At 39.2% G+C, this 20,691-nt stretch overlaps 1 protein-coding gene across 3 annotated transcripts in view; it reads left to right on the plus strand.

The window, feature by feature from the left end:
- CCDC190 (coiled-coil domain containing 190) overlaps window positions 1-20,691 on the plus strand; it is a 126,291-nt gene that overhangs the window by 36,757 nt on the left and 68,843 nt on the right. For 2 of the 3 annotated variants that reach the window (XM_075184080.1, XM_075184081.1), the window contains 2 exons: window positions 16,367-16,493; window positions 18,446-19,382. In XM_075184080.1, the coding sequence (XP_075040181.1) occupies window positions 16,367-16,493; window positions 18,446-19,064 (746 nt within the window). In that variant the 3' untranslated portion in view covers window positions 19,065-19,382. Of the gene's footprint in view, window positions 1-16,366; window positions 16,494-18,445; window positions 19,383-20,691 lie in introns of those variants that run through there. The other variant, XM_075184082.1, reaches the window with a different exon arrangement.

A 20,691-nucleotide genomic window follows, 5' to 3' on the forward strand; every position in this document is an offset into this window, starting at 1 on the left:
TGTAAGGGATTTGATCTTGAAGGTGATTAGAACTTAGGTGGGGGGAAAATTTGAACTTGGGTGAGGGGAGGGATTGAACCTACTTCGTATGTTCAGATTCATATTACTATCTTAATATCATAATAATCATACAGACACAAATTAAAATTTGGCAAAAGGTCACAGTGTTATAAAACATAATTAAAATATATATGGTGGCGGCGAGAGCAACGCAGTCATCTAAAACTAAGCGGAAAATCAAACAGAGGAAGGTCAGATTGCCATTACCACAGGTGCTAGGATATAATCCTTTATGATTGGCCGGTGCTAAATCTGGCATCAGAGTGACAATTCAATGGCGTGCCCACACAAAACAGGTCAAGGGGTCCTCCGTACAAAAGGACCAAGAGCCAGGTTGCTTTGAAGGGGCCAGTGACCCACGGCCAATCAGCGGTAGCACCGTATTAATTAGTCGCTGACTGCAATACTCTCCTGCCAACTGTGACTCCTCTGTGACAGGGAAAAAAATATGGTTAACAGTACATCAATACAAAACAATAGTTACAGTAGCACGGTGGGTGGGAGTATTATTCGGTGCAGGAAACAAAAGACCCAGCATCCACTGGGGGTAGGAAAATATATAGGTAAGCCTGGGACCCTCCCTGTGGAACTTATTTGCTGGGGATGCAGGAGACTTAACCCCAGATTGGTTAGTGCATGAAGTTAATCTAAACACATGTTTTTAAGTGTGTTCAGTTTATGGCCTCTATTGTCATGATATCATACTAAAGAAAGAAAAAGTCACATTTTGGATATAAAGGCTTTCTGAGGACTTTTATGCTGTAAAACAAACTTATTAACACTAGACTACATTATATATCAAGATGCTTACATTTTTCTGCAGTGGTCTGGATTAGCTCCATGCCTCCTCCACTTGGGCCTCCTTGTCTTCCGTCACAAGGGCCTCCTCCAAGGCTTTCTGCCTCCTGGATCTCCTCCATTCTCTCCAGGGATTCTGTCCTGTAGTATTCCTCCAGGAGTGGGGAAAGGGCTTGGTAGGGGAGTGGATATTGGGACAGCTCCTTCTGGGCATCCTTCCTTTCATCCTCCTGGGCTTCCTCCCTCACCAGTAGATGTTCCCTGTGTAGGTGGTGGCATTGTTGTAGGTGTTCTGTTGGAAGAAATATGACACATTAGTTTATTTCTAAAAGTTATCTCTGTCTCACACATACATAGAGATATCCAGAAAATGTTAGGTTGCAATGTGAAATATCCAATACCACACATGGATCAACATTGGGCAAAAAACACAGTTCTACACCACTTTCATATGGACTTAAGGAGGGTTTACATTAATCACATACTGATTCTGAAATATCACTAATACATAGCAGGCCTTGTACTTTGTTCAATGAAGGTTATTACAAGCCATATTGCTTTGTAATGGGCCAATTATAATAATAATCTTATATTGAAAAAAAATGTATTTGTTGGGAACTTGCCTCACAATTTCACCCCTCAAATCGGAGAGGAGCTCTGGCTGCTTCCTCCGCAAATCAGTTCACGTGCATTGGAGTTGGACAATGCTGAATCTGCAACTTGTGCTGCAGACACAGCTTTGCTGCCCGGTAGGCATCATAATACTTGCTGCTTATGTTCCAAGCTGTGGGACCAAAGCAACGGTCCATTGCTGCAGTAAGTACCCACAGCTCGACATGAGGGGAACATTGCTTCTCTCACGTTTGCAAGTGAATGAGACTTTACACATTCTCATCACTGACTAGTTGTCAGGCCACATGTGAACGTAAGTATGTCAGTCTCTGATCCCTTCTATACCATATCTAAAATGGCTGACATTGATACCTCAATTAATCTCACTAATGATCCATATTCAGGCAATTAGGGGCATTACAATGCCTAGCCATTCTCACACAGGCAATCACAGAGAACACACGTGCTTAACCTATATAACATTGGAGAGGCAATCATACAACCCTACCATTTTGTGATTTAGAAATTCTATATTGAGAGGTTCTAAATAACACTAATAACTGTTTATGGTTTTTGGTATACAGTTTGGTGAGTTTAAGGACATATGTGAGACAGTTAATAAACCCTTACATGTTTTTTTTTTACTAAGGATTGTGTTTTCCCCATGCTTAGAACACTACACATTCTCCAGCTCACATCATAGCCACCGCCTCCATTTTGGCCTCCAAGCGGAGGCAGCCAAATTTCAATCTAGAAGAGGTGGAAGTGCTGGTACATCTGGTGGCGGAGAGGAACACACTACCAACCAGCAGCTCTCCACCCCAGCTAAAATGAGATCAATGCCATGGCTCCAATTAGAACAAATTAGGTTAAACAATGGTAATTTCATTTTTATTTTCATTGTGTACCTAGTGCAAGTCGTTGTAAATGCTCAAAACCTATAAATAATTATCCAAGGTATGGCAGACCAACATCTTTAATAACTTGAAAATCTAGTACATCATCATTCCTACTTTGCCACCTGTTCTTTAAGTCTTAAAATTAGTTCTAGGTAGCTTTCTCTTATTAGTATATGACCTTTAGGGTCAATACATTTATGTCTATATGTCTACACAAGTTTTTGGAAAATATTTTTGAAAGTACACATTGCAACATTCTTATATTTATACAAATTATACAGGTTGCAGGACTTCAAGTGTCGCCTCAAAGACAAACTGTGTGACCACCGCAGACATGCTAGGGGGATCAGAAGGTGGTCCCCCAACTGTGTTGGACCTCAGTCCCCTGGAGACCACGACATTGGTCCTGCATAGATGAACAATTGGTGCAGGTGGTTGGCAGGATTGACACCGGAGATAGCCCTCCCCCTTAACCATACCAATATCCCACAGAGTGAAAAATACCAATAACTAATGCTTTGTTTACAGAAATATAGACACACCCAACAACAATATCTGCTTTTCCAACAAAAATAGACAATTAAAATGTAACACTTGCCAGTTTGCATGCAAGTAAAACTACTACATCCTTGACACTTATACTGCAACCTGGAATCTGGCCATGGTCTTTAAGACTACTGAGTATTTTCAGATAATATCAATTAGAGATTTCAAAAGGATGCCTAGGTTAAATTCCATTCAAGACACAGATATGCTGATTGTTGTGGTTGTTGACTTTATATGATACAATGATATTGAACTTTTTTTTTTTTTGTACATTTTATTTCTGCAAGGATCAATAGTACATGTCAATCAATGATGCCATGTGTTACAAACAGTGTATGAATATACAGGTAATAAAACAAACAACGTCAATTAGAAAAAATACGGTATAGCTATTGGCTCGATTTTACAATAAGGAGAGAAAGGAGAAACTAAAAAGAAAGAAGTTAGACAAATGAAAGTGAAAAGGGGGGCGGTGTGTCAGGCCACCTAAAGGTGAAAGGAAAGAAGCAGTGGGGTAGAATATTAAAAAGAGGAGGGGAGAGATGGGAAGGGTGAGGTAGAGGGTTAAAGGAAGGATCCAGGTGGATTGATATTGAAGAGTCATTTAACGAAAGGAATTTGAATTTGGAAGTATGAGGTCCACGGTGCCCACACTTTACTAAATGATTTTGAGGTATCACGGATGATACATATCATATATTCCATTTTATACGTGTACCAGATTCTGCCGATAATCGCCTGCAGTGTTGGCGCCATTGGCTGCTTCCAATCAGTGACTATTTGGTACAGAGCAGCAGCAACTATGTGAAGGAACATTTTTATTTAATGTTTGGTAGGAAGGATCCTTCCATTCTGCATCCTCTCCAGCATGTGCTGGACAAGTCTGGGAAGATTTTTTGTAGTTTGGTTGGGACCAAGTACCATCGATAAAGGAGTTTATGAGTGTTTTCCTTCAATTTCACACAGATTGAACTGAAGACTGTGTTACCTCTTATTTCTTCTGAGTTCACATTATCTAGAGGTCCTCCCAGGTCTTTCTCCCAAGTCGGCTATTGAGATTCCAACCTGTCTATATCAGGAACTCTGAGTTCCCAGTATAGTAAAGATATGAGACCCTTGGTAGAGGACGAACGCTGGAGAGAAAGCGACTCAAAAAAGGTCAACGATCTAATACCTAAAGGTAATTTAGTGGTAGAATGAAAATTTCTTAGTTGTAGGTATTGGAAAAAGTATATGTTGAGAATGTTAAGTTTTGTTTTTAAGTCATCAAATGAGGGAAAATAAGTGTCTTTGGTGATATCATTAAGGTAGCAAACATCTTTCTGCTTCCAACCCGGTGGAAATTAGCATTATCAAAGAGTGGAAAGATTGGGCTACGAGCAGGGGCGAGCTTAAATTTTGCATTTGCTCGATCCCAGAGAGATAACGAGTAGGCTACAATTGAATGATGTGAAGTGAGCTGCGGACGATTAGTACGAGAGAGCCACAGGAGAGAGGAGGTGGAGGAAATACCCAAGCTCTTGGCTTCGATCGAAACCCAATTTGTGTAGGAGCTAAGAGAGTTGTGCCGCTAAAAGTCGTGCCGCTAAAAAATAATGTTTAAAAAAAGTTGGAGACTCCTAGGCTGCCACCCCGTGACGATCTCTGTAGGACAAGGAGCCGGACTCTGGGTGATATCTGCCCCATATGAATTGTGATGTGTAATGTTGCAAAAATTTGAAATCATATTGAGGAATGCACATGGGTAGTGCTTAAAACATATATAATAATCTGAGTAAAATGCTCATTTTATCCAAGAAAATGAGATGCTGACTCCAAGTTTCTAGATCAATTTTAATCTGGGAGAATAGTTTTGGGTAAATAGCCTGGAAAAGCTGACTGTATTGCTTAGTGAAGTAGATACCTAAATACTTAATCTTTTTTTGATGCCATGTGAAGGGGAGTTGTTGGATGAGAGAAAATCTCATTTCATCTGTTAGGTAGAAATTAAACATTTCTGTTTTTTGAGGATTTACTTTTTATCCTGAGATGGAGCTGTAGGTTTTAATATCTGCAAGGAGGGGGGTAGAGAGACAGCTGGATCTGAGAGAGTCAGGAGGACATTGTCAGTGTACAACAGCGGTTCCCAAAATGTGCGCCGCGGCTCCCAGGGGTGCCGCGGCGCTGTCACAGGGGTGCCACGGGCAAGCCAGAAAAACAAACAAAAAAAACAAAAAAACAACTGTCAGCTCTCTCCAGCAGCTGACAAGGGCAGAGGAGGCAGCGTGACAAGCGGTAGAGGGGGCAGCATGACAAGGGGCAGAGGAGGCAGCATGACAAGGGGCAGAGGAGGCAGCTTGACAAGGGGCAGAGGAGGCAGCGTGACAAGGGGCAGAGGGGGCAGCGTTACAAGATTCAGAGGGGGCAGCGTGAGTGGATGCAGAGGGGGCAGCGTGAGTGGATGCAGAGAGGGCAGAGTGAGTAGATGCAGAGGGGGCAGAGTGAGAGGGGGCAGCGTGTGTGGAGATGAAGGAGGGCACAGTGTGAGTAAGCTGTCAATTATTCTTTGACAGAAATAGAATTGAAAAAAATATATAAAAATATTCTTTTCCCTTGGATTTATGTATATTATTTTTGCATACAACTAAATAAGAATTTCTGTCCTGACCTACATACTTATTACGTTTTTTGACCCAACTACTTCTAAAACAGGACTGCTCTGTAATTATTTTGGAGGGGTGCCTTGAAAAAATTATGGAGACTCTAAGGTTGTCGCGAACTGCAAAAGTTTGGGGACCACTGGTGTACAAAGATATTTAATGTTCAGATTTCCCTACTTTAATTCCATGAATGGCCTCATTAGATCATATTTTTGCTGGTAATGGTTCAATTAAAAGGGCAAAGATTAAAGGTGAGAGGGGGCAACCTTGCCGAGTCCCATTGGAAATCGAAAAAGGGGAGGATACGACTCCGTTGGCCACCGCCATTGCCCTGGGTGATTGTTAGAGAGCTAACAGACCATCTAAACATTTACCAGTGAAGCCCATTGACCCCAAAACTCAAGACATAAAGGTCCATGAAATACGATCAAATGCTTTTTCAGCATCAAGTACCATGATTAGTGACGATAATTTACCAGAATGAATAAAATGTATGAGGTCAAAAGCATGCCTTGTGTTATCTATGGCTTGATGACCTGGTATAAACCCAACCTGATCCGGCTGGATCAGAGAGGGGAGGAAAGTGTTCAAATGATTAGCTAAAATTTTTGGCATATATCTTAAGGTCCACATTTAGTAACGATATAGGTCTGTAATTAAAACAGGAGGTAGGATCTTTATATGGTTTTGGTATGACAACGATGGAGGCCAAGGTCGTCACCTCATTGAAAGGAGAGCAAGTTAAGATTTTATCAAAGAAGTCTGTCATATGGAGGGCAAGGTCCTTAGCAAAGTTTTGTAATATTGCGGAGTGAGTCCATCAGGACCTGGAGTAGATGATGATTTCATCATTTTAATTGCTGAGATGGTTTCTGTTTGGGAAATATCTGGGTTTAAGAAGGTGAGGTCACTGTCTGAAAGATGTGGAAATGAGATAGATGATAAAAAAGGATGTGATCTCCTCGTCAAGAGAGTCGGCAGAGTGTGAGGCTCCAGGAAGATTATATAGCGCTTTGTAATAATCGTGAAATTCTTGAGTGATTTGCAACGGGTCATACACTGGCTGAGATTTGAATGTTTTTTTAAGTTTAGTGATCAATCCTTGAGTTTTTCTCTGGCACAGTTTGTTTGCTAATATTGAGCCAGCTTTATCTGCCTTATCATAGTGTTTCCGATTTAATTTTTGAGGGTATTTGCAGCCTTGCTGAAGAGGATTTTGTTCAGTTGGCCTCTCACTGCAGTAATTTGTGTTAGAAGAGTCGTAGATGGGTATAGTTTATGTTGGGTAAGCAGAGAGGTTAATTTAGTCTCAAGGAAAAGGATTTCTTGAGAAGCCAATTTTTTGGCTGCGGAAGCTTTTCTTATCAATCTACCTCCAATAGTAGCCTTATGTCACACACCGGCCCCGTGGACGGGTACCGGCATTGTTATCTCTCTCCCATAAGCGGTGACCACGGTATCCTGAACTCAGCTTTGCAATAGTGCTCAATGTCAAGCAGCAGCTGCAAGGGCAAACAAAATTGGCATGCATAAAAAGGGGCATAGATGCAAGGGAAGACATTGTAATTTTGCCACTGTATAAATCGTTGGTAAGACCTCCTCTTGAATATGCGGTACAGTTCTGGGCACCACTCTATAAAAAAGATAATTTGGAACTAGAAAGGGTTCAGAGAAGGGCGACAAAATTGATAAAGTGTATGGAGTCATTAAGTTATGAGGAAAGGTTAGCCAGTTTAGGCATGTTTACTTTAGAAAAGAGGCGTCTAAGGGGAGATATGATCACTATGTACAAATACATTAGGGGTCAATACAGAGAACTTTCATGGGAACTTTTTACCCCAAGAACTATACACAGGACACGTGGTCACTCCCTAAGGTTAGAGGAGAGGAAATTTCACAACCAGCAAAGGAAGGGGTTCTTTACAGTAAGGGCAGTCAAGATATGGAATTCATTGCCAGGGAAGGTTGTGATGGCAGATTTAATAGATATGTTTAAGAAAGGGTTAGACAAATTTTTAGCAAAAAGGTGTATCCAGGGATACGACCGTTAATTAAAATGTAGGATAGTAGTGGATATAGGGTAAAAATAGGACTGCAATATTGAGTCTGGGGGGATTTTCACAATTGAAACAGATTGGCGGTTGCTTACTCTGGATCAATTTCAAATATAAGTGCAGGATTGCAGGAGATCCAAAATAGGTTGAACTTGATGGACTGGTGTCTTTTTTCAACCTCATCAACTATGTTACTATGTTACTATGTATGTATCTATCTGGCAATAACTACCATGTGGAGCTGAGTAATGTGTGAAATCTTTCGCATCATCAGTTTGCCTTTACAAGCCAGCGCCGCTTTAAATTTTAGCTGTGAACTCGCAGATTTCCGGCGAGTTGAAAAAAACGGACCATAATACATTTACCCCTGGGAGTCCTTTGAAGAAATGGATGGGGTTTTTTGACTGGGGGGACCGGAAGATCTTTCTAATGTTGGATATAAAATAGTATTAATGTCCCCAGCGAGAAGTATATGACCCTGAACATGGCGCCGAATACCATTAAATGCCTCTGAAAAAAATGAGCTTTGATTCTGATTAGGTGCATAAAAAGTAATAAGCGTAGTTTGCTCAGAGCGAAGTGTGCCAATCAGAATCATATAATGACCGTCTGGGTCTGAATATGATTTAGATAGAAGAAAGAACCCTATTGTGTACTAAAATTGCCACTACACGCTTCTTGCAGTCCACAGAGGCAAGAAAGTGGGTTTCCTGAAGGAAAACTACATTGGCTCACTCTCTCCTGCAGGCTCCCAGGACCACCGCACATTTAGTAAGTGAGTTCAGGCCGTTTATATGGAAAATATACAGCGCAGAAGGGAGAATACACACGTATATATGTCAACGTCAGTCCCTTGACATTAATCGAGAGTACCTTAAGCGCCATGGGTGTTTTGTTAATATACTTGTAAATCAGTTCATCAGGACACTGAAGCATGGGTGGGCACTGCTGAGCTCTTTATTCAGCCATTTGCAGACTCCGGGTACATTGCACACTGCCCCACACCCACTTCCCAGCATTCCCCATGGTCTTAGGGACCATCACTAAAGATTCAAGCTTAAACATATAAGGGAGTGTCTACAAACATTAAGCATATCTAATGCAATAACATCACATCTTCTTTTCTTTAAAGATAAGCCCTGTATCCTTCAGTATAACAATTCAACGATATAACAATAAGAACATCATCTTACACGTTTCAATGAGTCTCTCAGGTCTGCGTATTTCTCTTATGGGTCTTTCACACAAAGTCTGTGTTTCGTCAACCATGTTGGACCTTTCTTCCATCATGGTTTGTTCACCATTATCAAGTCCATCATACATGTCAGATGAAGAGTATTCTTCAGTCGTGTTGCAATCACTATGGTTGGGTTGAGATCTTAAATCGACCCGATTTCTTCTTACTTCTGTTCCACGATCTGTACGTACAATATAAGATCTTGGTGCTACTTGTGCTTGTACAATACCTTTCTGCATCCAAATGCCTTTCTCATGATCTCGGAGACGGACTTGGTCACCTGATCTTAGATCAGATAAGCTTTTTGCTCGCCTATCATGGTACAGTTTCTGTTTCTCCTGTTGACGTACCTTACTCAGTCTCACCAATGCTGAGTTATGCGTATTAAGCAGTTCATCACTTATCGGAAGATTTGCTCTAATCCTCCTTCCCATCAGCATTTGTGCAGGAGAGAGTCCATTCTGTAGAGGTGTACTGCGGTAGATTAAAAGACTTTTGTAGAAATCTTCTTTGCCGTCTTGTGCTTTTTTCATTAGACTCTTTACAGTTTTTACTGAACTTTCCACCAACCCATTTGACTGTGGATAGTGGGGACTCGATGTTGTATGTACAAATTCCCACTCTTCAGCAAATTGTCTAAATTCAGCGCTGGAAAACTGAGGTCCATTGTCAGTGAACACTTCCATAGGTACACCATGCCTTGCAAAGATTGACTTCCTGCAACTGATTACGGCTTTACTAGTAGTTGTAGGTAGAGTCTGCACCTCAGGGTAATTAGAATAATAATCAGTCACGACAATGTGCGTTTTTCCAATACAATCAAACAAATCTGCGCCTACCTTCTGGTATGGTCTCTCTGGCACTGCATGAGGACTCAGCAGCTCGACTTGTTGCTTTGGTCTGTACATAAGACACAGTTCACATGTAGCTGTTGTCTGTGCTATGTCCTGGTTCATTCTTGGCCAATACATCACTTCACGCGCCCTCCGTTTACATTTCTCTTCTCCTAAGTGGCCTTCATGTATCTTGCACAGCATAATTTTTCTTAGTCGTGCAGGTATAACAATTCTATTGACTTTGTAAATAATACCATTGACAACCGTAAGGTCAGTGCGGTACATCCAATAATCATGAATAGACAGTGGGCACGCATTTTTTTTCTGCTGGCCATCCTTTCAGAATGATGTCTTGTAACACTTTCATTGTGATGTCTGTCTCTGTTTCTTTTCTTATCTGTTCTTGTCTTGCAAGAGACACAGGTAGAGAAGCTACAATCAAATTAACATATGCGTCTATCTCTTTATCCATCAGACTTTCGGAACCTTCACTTTTGTTCACAGCACGGGAAAATGTGTCAGCAATGTACATGTATTTACCAGGACAGTACAGCAATTGGACATCATATTTCTGTAGTCTTATAAGCATTTGTTGAATTCTCATGGGACAGTCATGTAACGATTTAGCCATGATAGCTACCAATGGCTTGTGGTCAGTTTCCACTGTAAACGCTTGACCATACACAAATTGATGAAATCGCTCACATGCATATGTGATTGCTAGAAGTTCTTTTTCTATCTGAGCATATCTTGTTTCAGCACTTGTCAATGCTCTTGATGCATAGATTACCGGTTGCCATGTATCCTCATGTTCTTGTAACAACACTGAGCCTAGGTCAAATTGCGAGGCATCTGCTGAAATTCTTATTCTTTTTGTAGGATCAAAGAATCTTAGTACCGGTTGCTCTGTGATGGTCCGTTTCAAGTTTTGCCAACTTTCTTCTTGTTCATGTGACCACATCCACTCATTATTTTTGTCCAACAACCATCTTAGAGGTGCTGTTTGTTCGGAGAGTTGAGAAATAAACTTTCCTAAGTAAGTAATCATTCCTAGGAATCTTCTCACGTCGTCTTTGTTGTTAGGACGTTCCATGTTTATTATGGCTGATATTTTCCTCGGGTCAGGCTTCACACCTTCCTCCGAGACCACGTCACCCATAAAGGTAAGTGTTTTCACACCAAATTCACATTTGTCCTTGTTCAGCTTTAGATTCACCTTCTTGATAAGTTCCATTACTTGTCTCAGTCTAGAATCATGTTCTTCTTTTGTAGATCCCCAGACAATAATGTCATCCATCATTGTTTTAACACCTGGAATGTGTTCAAAAATCATGTGTATCCTTTTGTGATTTACTTCTGGAGCAGACAATATCCCATATTGTAGTCGAAGGAATCTGTATCGACCTTCTGGGGTATTAAATGTACACAGCATTGAGCTGGCTTCATCTAGCTTCATTTGCCAGAATCCTGAAGATGCATCCAATTTACTGAACCATTTTGCGCCCGCAAATTGTGACATGATTTCATCTCTGGTTGGTAGTTTGAAATGTTCTCTTTTAATAGCCTTATTTAAATCTCTTGGATCCAGACATATTCTGAGTTGTCCATTTTTCTTTTCAACAATTACTAAGGAGCTCACCTATTCAGTAGGCCTAATCAACTTTCTGTATCACACCCAAAGCTTCCATGCGGTTTAACTCCTGTTTTAGTTTTTCTCTCAGCGCAAATGGCACTTTTCTACAGGGGTGTATCACTGGAGGAACTTGCGTGTCTAGATTTATCTTATGCTCGCCAGGCAGACAACCTAAACCTTCAAACATGTCTCTGTATTCTGTAAACACTGATTTGCATTCATCTTCTACTTGTGATGTCACCATGAAAACTTTCTTTATCAAGTTAAGCTTCTCACATGAACTTAATCCTAGAATCGGTTGTACATCTTTATCAGTAGAGATGTTTTGAACTTTTGTCCTTTGTAGCTCAGGGTCACTAGGCATGTACCTTTCACAGGAATTTCCTCCCCAGTGTAGCCTGTAACTTTCACATTGGCTGGATGAATTTTAGGTTTTACTCTAAAAGTCTTATAGTCTTGAAACGATATCAAATTCACCTGCGCACCAGTATCAAGCTTAAAGGGAATGACAATCTCGTTCACTGTTAAAGGAACAATCCATTCTTTCTTGTCTGTACTGCAAAGTTCAATACAATTCACAAAAAAATCTTCAGACGTAGCTTGTTCAACGGCATGTACTTTGTTTGTTTCACTATTGGTTCTACAGCATTTGGCAAAGTGATTAAGTCCACCACATTTCATGCAGGTTTTACCATAAGCAGGGCACATTTTAGGATTGTGAGTATTTCCACATCTACTGCAGATTTTCCTATTAGATTGCATTTTAGACTGCTTCATTTTAGAGAATGGTGGTTTGCTTGGCTCTGTTTTCTTCACCACATGTACAGTAGTATCAGATTCCTTGTGTAACTGTTTGGCTTGCAGTCTGGTCATTTCTGCAGATCTGCACATAGTCATTGCCTTGTCTAGTGTTAGGTCTTGCTCTCTCAGCAATCTTTCTCTGAGTCCATTATCAGGTATTCCACAGACAATACGATCTCTAATCAGTGAGTCCTTTAAATCACTAAACCCACAGGTTTTGCTGAGTGATTGCAGTTCTGTAACATACTGATCAAATCCTTCTCCAGACTTCTGATCACAGGTGAAAAACTTATATCTTTCATATGTCACATTTTTCCTTGGCACAAAGTAATCTTCAAACTTTTGCATTATAGAAGATAGCACCATATTCTGCCCTTAAACAAACTGAAAACTGTTATAAATGTCCAGCACATCCTCTCCTATCACATGGAGGAAGATTGATGACTTTGTTTTATCCTCCATTGCATCAGCTCCACATGCAGCAAGATATATATTAAACCTTTTTTTAAATCTTTTCCAGTTTTCAGACAAGTTGCCAGACATGAGCATGCCTGCTGGAGGAGACAGCCTATCCATAGTTACTCACTGTTTGATGTGACCAGAGCACAAGGCAGATATTCAGACACTGCGTGTCACAGCTTTACAGACTTCTGCAGAATCCTTTCACACTCTGAGCTCTAGCAGTCCAGTTAAAACTTCTTCTGACACCATGTTTTGTTAATATACTTGTAAATCAGTTCATCAGGACACTGAAGCATGGGTGGGCACTGCTGAGCTCTTTATTCAGCCATTTGCAGACTCCAGGTACATTGCACACTGCCCCACACCCACTTCCCAGCATTCCCCATGGTCTTAGGGACCATCACTAAAGATTCAAGCTTAAACATATAAGGGAGTGTCTACAAACATTAAGCATATCTAATGCAATAACATCACAATGGGTGAAGGAGGAAACGTAAATCCTAGATAATATCAGCAAAAAAATTACATGAATAAACAAAAAGAAAACATAAGCACCAATCCATCTGGAAGCTTGGGAGCAGGATGGGGAGCGGGGACGGGTGCCACAGTAAGAGGAATATAGAAAGAAGAAAGAGAAGGAGGCCTAATTTGGCCAATACCCTTGGAGAGGAGAGTCCCAGGTACGGTCATCAATGAAATAATCAAACATTGAAGAAAAACATTACAATACAAGTAAGGGTGTGTGCAGGGGTGATTAGTTTAGTGAGACACTGGTGGGCCACATAAGGAGCCAAGTATGTCCAGCATAACAGACTGGAGTTACCAGAATAAAGTTGGAGTGGATATTTGATCAGAGGGAGGGGTGGTAGGAAAGGCGAAGAGGAAAGTAGAGAGGATGGAGTGGGAAAAAAAGTGATGCATTGAAGGAAGAAGTGATGGAAGAGAGGTTGTGGAGGAAATGCAGGAAGATAAGGGAAAGGTAGAGGAGGAGGGAGAAGAGAAATATAAGCTATGCAATATGATCATTTATGCAACATTAAATTTCTAACATCAACATCATAATTAACAAATAAGCCAAGTCCTTAATAAGGATGCCGGATATACAGTAATTTGGCTACTTTCTTACTCCCATGAGGGGATATAACATATGGACACTAGAATACATGAAGTGTGTAGCGGAAGGCATTTTGGTTGTTAAGTGCCCATGGTAATTATAAAGTGAACAGAAACCGAACAAGAGAACTCCTATAAAATAGGGGGGGTAGGGACACAGGGTGTCCATCATGCGTGAAACTGAGTCAACGAAAAAGTATTGATACTGCTAGGGATGTTTGAAGATTTCCAGTCAGTCTGGTGTCGTGGGAGGTCTTGTAAGTCGACGTTCCACCGTTGTCCAATCAGGAGGAAGTGCCAAATCTCTAGCAGGTCCTGGTGAATTGCTACGAGTTGTGGACGAGGTAGTTTCCGGAAGAATTTCAAGTTTGGAGTGAATGTATTAGCAAATTTCATTTTTGGATTTGCACATGTGGTGTTTGCTTTTTACTTTTTGTTGTTTGCTTGCACTAAAACACAATTTTGTTAAAAAAAACGGTTTTCTTGTGTTTTTGTCCATTTGCTTTAAGCATTACATTTGAAACAAAACCCAAAAGGTACTTACATGTAAAGTATGATGATATTCCATATTCTTTATAGCCGGAATAATCTTAGGGATCCCATAAAGAGTAACAAGAAAGTAATAAAACTATTAGTAATGAGTAACAAAACAGATAAACAATTAGTGATCATCTTTTAACATGATATGGTGCTATTTTAATTCTACAATATTTAACAATTGATTCTACAAGTACATGATATTGTAAAGATTTTTATTTTTAGCAAAGGTGCTAGACCTGCCATTTTATGAATACAGTGTATACCAATGTATGTAGGACAATAAAGGTCTACTTTTACATAATGATGTTATGTGAAAATAGTACCTAATATCCACACATCATCATGTGGCCTTGCACCTCCTTGACTCTGTTGCAACCTCTGTTGCAACCTGCGCCCCATGTCTTGCAGATTTTGTAGTCTCCTTGTACATTATACAGTGTATACATCTTTACAAGTAGCATATTAACGCTCATCCCCAAGTTTCTGTAAAATTGTCCAAAAATATATAAAAGTAAGCATGACATGAAATTTAAGAAACTTGACAGTTTAATAAATTAATAGTAATAATAAAAAATGCAAATGCACTACATAGGCGTACATAGTAGAAACCATAGACAAAATATTTGAAAGCTTACAATGCACATGCAACCATGTAGGAACTATACAACCCGCACATAACATTTAAAAATAGACAAGCATTGTTAATGTTCATGCTCTATTGGAATATTCACCTGGACATAAGAACAACAAAATTGGGAAAGATATGGGCAGCATGGTGGCTAAGTGGTTAGCACTTCTGCCTCACAGCACTGGGGTCATGAGTTCAATTCCTTATTTGTGTGGCGTATGTATGCTCTCCCTGTGTTTGTGTGGGTTTCTCCAGGTGCTCCGGTTTCCTCCCACACTCCAAAAACATACTGGTAGGTTAATTGGCTCCCATTAAAATTTACCCTAGTCTCTCTTTCTCTGTGTGTGTGTGTGTATGTTAGGGCATTTAGACTGTAAGCTCAAATGGGGGCAGGAACTGATCTGAATGAGTTGTCTGTACAGCGTTGCGGAATCAGTGGCGCTATAAAATAAATGATTATGATACTCATGTTATAAAAGACAATTTCAACATTGTCAAGTATGCAGGGCTTGTAAAATATAAAATAGTTCTGTGGTGTATGGTCTGGTTCTGCGCATTATAGGCAAAGTATCGCCATTTGCGCTCCTTAATGAATCAGGCCCCCAATCTCCATCACTTTAGAAAAAAGGAAAAGCATAAACTATGGTAATTCTATGGTTACATCATGTCTTTGCAGGCACTGTCTGACACTGACCTTTACTTGATGAATTGTGTAAAGTTTTGCCGTCTTATTTGAATTTTAACGACCGTCCAACTCACTTTTAATTTTTTGATAAAGAATGAATAAATCTTTGAACATTTTACCCTTATTTTAGCTAGATTTATCATTATCTACAAAAGCACTAAGACATTTATTACTACTATGTTAATTTTAAGTGTCTAGAGTACCCTGGCACTTACAGACTATTCCTTATGGTATGGATCACTATAGTATACAAACTACCCGAGGCAGGAACTCAGACTTTAGCCACTGGGAAAGTATATGTATTGTACACTAGCTGCCACCAAATGGCTATATTTTAGACTAGTCATCGGTACTGGAACTGTATTTTACTTTATTCTCCAAGAAAAGGTTTTTTTTGTGTAAAATATTTTATATGAAACACAATTCCTATATTCAATTTTTTTCCAGTGGCAGTTTGTTTTATTTGAATGAGTCTAACAACTGACATTGGGCAATTGGTGAGGTATTGTAGAGTGTGTGGAAACACCTGTGATGCCCAATTATTAGTAGGCTTGTCAGTAATTTTAGTTGGAAAGCGGCCATTATTGGCTTGTGTGTGTCATCTTCAATCAGCTTGAAAGGCTTCAGTTATAGCTGAAGGGGGTGAGGGACTCGATCATCCACTTTTGGCCAAATTGGACACTGATCCTATCAGTGCTGAGTTAAAGAATCAACCATTGTGTGACCAGATACAGTCACTATAAATTCCTTTTGGTAAGTTTGTCTTGAAAATTATATTTGGCAAAATTGTTATTATGAGACTAATGTGCTTCTTATTTTTCAGCTACAGCTAAGAAACCCACAAATCCCAGAGATGTGAAACAAAATCTTAAAACTGAAAATCCACAGATGCATGGAACAATGACTGGGAAGAGGGGGCAACCATCCAGTCTTCATTTTCAAGGTGTAAGGTGAGAATAAAATTCCTACAGCATTTATCTTAAATAACTGACTTTAAACAAAAACTATTGCAGACTAGAGCAGTTCCAAAAATTTCAAATCTATTTTGTAAGTTGTTATACATGTATATATTTAAAAAACACAAAATTAACATTTACAGGCAAGAACCAGCAATATAAAATACTGATGGATGCATCTCTAAAATGTATTGCAGAAAATAATTTAATAACACAGCATCAGCAAGAATAAGATGAGAGTACCAGGTCTAAGAGAAAATATATGTACATGTGTAGAGAATTTGTTGAAGGATTAAAGACAACCCGTAGTTATAAACAGAATATATTCAAACTAAATGAAAGGTATTAGTGATGTACCACAGTCATTAGTAATTAGCCCTGTTCTTTTAAATTATCAACATGTACAGGTAGTAGAAAGTAAGGTGTCTATATTTGCTGATGGCACATGTACAACAAATAGCGGAGGATTCCCTATCACCTGAAGCAGAGACCTGGCTGGCATTGAAGCTCTTGTTGCTGATGGACTAAGCATGTCCATGACTCACAATAGAGATTTGTGAAAATATGGGATCCCTATGCAAGTGCTTCCACAGAGCTCTACTGTAGAGATACAAGTGGCATGTAATGCACTCATTTTCTAGGTCTGTCACCCAGCTTAAGGTAAACATTGGAATCCTCAGGGGCAGGGCATGAAAGTATTGTCCACTTTCTATCTTTCAATACAGATGGAGAACCAATCCTTCAACTGATGTCTTTTCTAAATGATAAAATGATGACATAATGACATAATGACATAAATGTGCCCACTCACTTAATACTCTAAGTGTGGCTCGGCTGGAGGTGTAAGTTTTGCTTTTGGCAATAGGCACCTATTTTTTTTTGGGTGTCCAATAAACTGATACCCTTTGTGTATATTATGGATGATTCTTTAGTGTTGTCAGTACATACAACATTGTATATGTTCTTCAGAGTAGTAATTATTTCCATTGCATGTTGCTCCTAAGACTTTTTTTTATCTAAATTGCTAACAAATATTTTAGTAATTAAATGATAACTATGTGTTCTTCATAGTAACATACAATATATAAGGCTGGTGTCCTTTCTGCAACATTTCTGCAACATCTGTTACAATGACTACTAAAAAGTCATACCCTGTGGAAGAAAGATTAAAATTAACATTCTGTCCTCACATGTGTCCTAATTTCCTGTTAACCAAAACATTAAAGCTAGGTAAACACTACAGAAAATTTCTCACTATGTGATATCTTTAACAATTTTACCAACGACTGAAAGTCCCAATCAGCATGTCGAGTCATGCATACAAATTTACACAATTTTTACATGATTTACCTTGAGATCTCTGCTCTTTCTGTCATAACCATTTGCTGAAAAGATTGTCACTCTGTAAACTGTAGATCTGCCTACACTGCAGGTCATGTGTGCATATACACTTCAGAATTTGCCCTACATTATTTCATCATTTATTGAGATTTTTAGTCCGGTAATAAAATCAAATGAAATGATACAAAGGTACAATAAAGCATGATCATGGGACCATACGAACTAATGCAATGTCAAACTTAAGAGTCATTTATCATGTGATTGGCATGATAATCAGATGAAAAACCTGTAGTGTGTACCTAGCTTTAGTGTGGTTTAATATTTTTGAAAAGTTCAAGGAGTACTTAGCAGGCCTGTGAAACATGACAGTATATGCTTATAGCTATGATTTATTATGCAGCTAAATTTGTAGATTGTATGCAAAATAGGAAAAAGCAGTGTTAAAGAGTAAATGAGAAAAAAAGAATAATTGTAGAGTAAAATATTGGTGATTATATATAGATATACACGGTATATATAAAGATAGATAGATATAATATATATACATACATTTGTATGCACCATATTGTTCAAAATTAAAATCTGATGCTGTTCTTCTGCCTAAGCACAAGAAAACAACCAATAGCTTCTCCAGAGATACCAGTCATGGCTTCCGGCTCATCTATGGCTCTTCAAATGCGTATAAATGACTTCATGGATGGTGTTAGCAGCAGAAAAGGGAAGACAGAGTCTTCTCCTGTACAAAGAAATGGTACTGAATCCTCAGTTTCTGGTACCAATATAACAGATGCTAAGATTTCTACTGGTAGGAGGTTGAGCATTTCCTCCACGACTGAGGACACAATCTCCAAGAATGATGTGCAGGGCAGATTGACTGGGCTTCAGCCCTATATAAACGATAAAACATTTGGCTCCACCAAAAAATTAGAAGACATGCCTTTGAAACAAACAGTTTTAAACCCACAGTTTGCAAGACAAAGACGAGGTTCTCTTTACAAGGAAAAGCCAGCTTTCGATGAAGAAATCTATGCTCCTGACGGGGCACTTCGCACCCTGCACTCAATGCCTGATTTTATGGATTCCCTGGAGGAAGCCAAAAGTGCAAGATATATTCGGCATAAAATCAAACCAGAATCAGAAAAAGAGCTGAGTATTGGTGAAATATTCCAAAGGGATAATACTGATGATGTCCCTAAAGACAAAACAAATGAAAATGCATTTTAAACAGTGACTGAAAAATCTCATCTAGTGCAAAATTAATCCATGATTTAGCCTCCTATGTAAACATTTTTCTCCATGATAGTTCCAGTCTGGACATTATAATTTTAGAAATGATATTTAACTAGAATTCAGACACCAGATGCATATGTATAACCACATTTTATACTGCATTTTGAATCTGTAGGAAAACAGTGGTTTCTATAGACCTCAATATCTTCATGCCACAAGAATGTCCCATTGTGTTTGTCAAACCAGAAAATGTGGTCAATATCTATGAAAAGTAATAAAATACATAAATGCATATCATAAATGCATATCATATGTATGAATGTCCTAAGTATAGATGCATCTTTTGTATCAGTCTGTAATTGATTGTTTACAATTAACATGCAATTTATGTAACTAAACATATGGACCGGTCATCTTGTATATATGCAGCATGATCTAATACTCGCTTAATTGATATAAATGCACGAGTACACAACTGATGCAAATGCACCCACATTAATCTATCCCAATCGCATATTTTTCTATGAAAGTGTACCATAACTAGAGAGAGCAGCACAATTAGCCCACATTTGGTCACACATCTTGGCTAAAAAAACATTGCTCAATCTGAACCTATGTTTTTTATTTCATTTTAGAACCTTGTTGCATATAAAAGTAAAATTGTGTGCTAACCTACTTTAAAATATTTTAATGAGTTTACTACATACAACCAACATAAAACCACATTAGTGTTGCTAAACAACAAATATATATTGCATTAGTTTTCTTGTTGTACATAACACATAAAACTGTAGTATTAATATAACCTTAGAATCTGATTAATCTTCGAGCACAAGTCCATTCGCGTGCTATATCATGCTCTGTGTATGTGCCAGAACTGGACTCACACCAGTGAATGCAATTGCATGACATTCATGTCTGCACACAACCGACTCTTCTGACTATCTACAACTTGAATGGTGGACTGGTGTGGGAAGGGACGGCCTAACGTAGGCAACGTACAGTAAGGGTGTGCTGTGGTCGAGTGCATGTACAGGAGGCCTATTCATATTAAGGGCATCCCTTAGGTACGTATTTTTTAGCTGTATCACTTGCACCAGCAACAGGCAGGTGTAAATGCCGAATCATGACTACACGTATAAGTTCCAGAACAGTTTGGAAGTAAGAGAACTACTTTTTAAAAAAAACAACATTTTTTTTTAATGTTGAACGTAGAGATTGTGGTCAGATTGTGGTTGTGGTCAATCCAAACTTTAACCCCTGCTCCCAAAAGATCTGTCAATTGCAAATTCGCCCCCAGAAACATAGTACACCATGGGAGAGTCTCAATCCAATGTTGACAGCTTCCACTACAAATGTATTTTTTTTCATACTGCAGTGACCTCTCTGTCACTAAGCAACCCTACTTTAAGTCTTTAATATCCCCCCAGTTTACCAAGTCCCTCATCTCTTTGCCACCTTACACTTACTTCTCTGCCCACAACCACCATCCTTCTTCCCTTACTGCTCTCGCCACCTACTTCAACGGCAAACTTGATACTATCCATCAAGAAAGTTCCTCTTGCCAGATCCATCAACTAAAGTTCTTCTTCGCTCCTCTATTCACTTTCAGTTCTTTATC

Source organism: Mixophyes fleayi, chromosome 8 (assembly GCF_038048845.1).
Source record: "Mixophyes fleayi isolate aMixFle1 chromosome 8, aMixFle1.hap1, whole genome shotgun sequence".
Lineage (NCBI taxonomy): Eukaryota > Metazoa > Chordata > Amphibia > Anura > Limnodynastidae > Mixophyes > Mixophyes fleayi.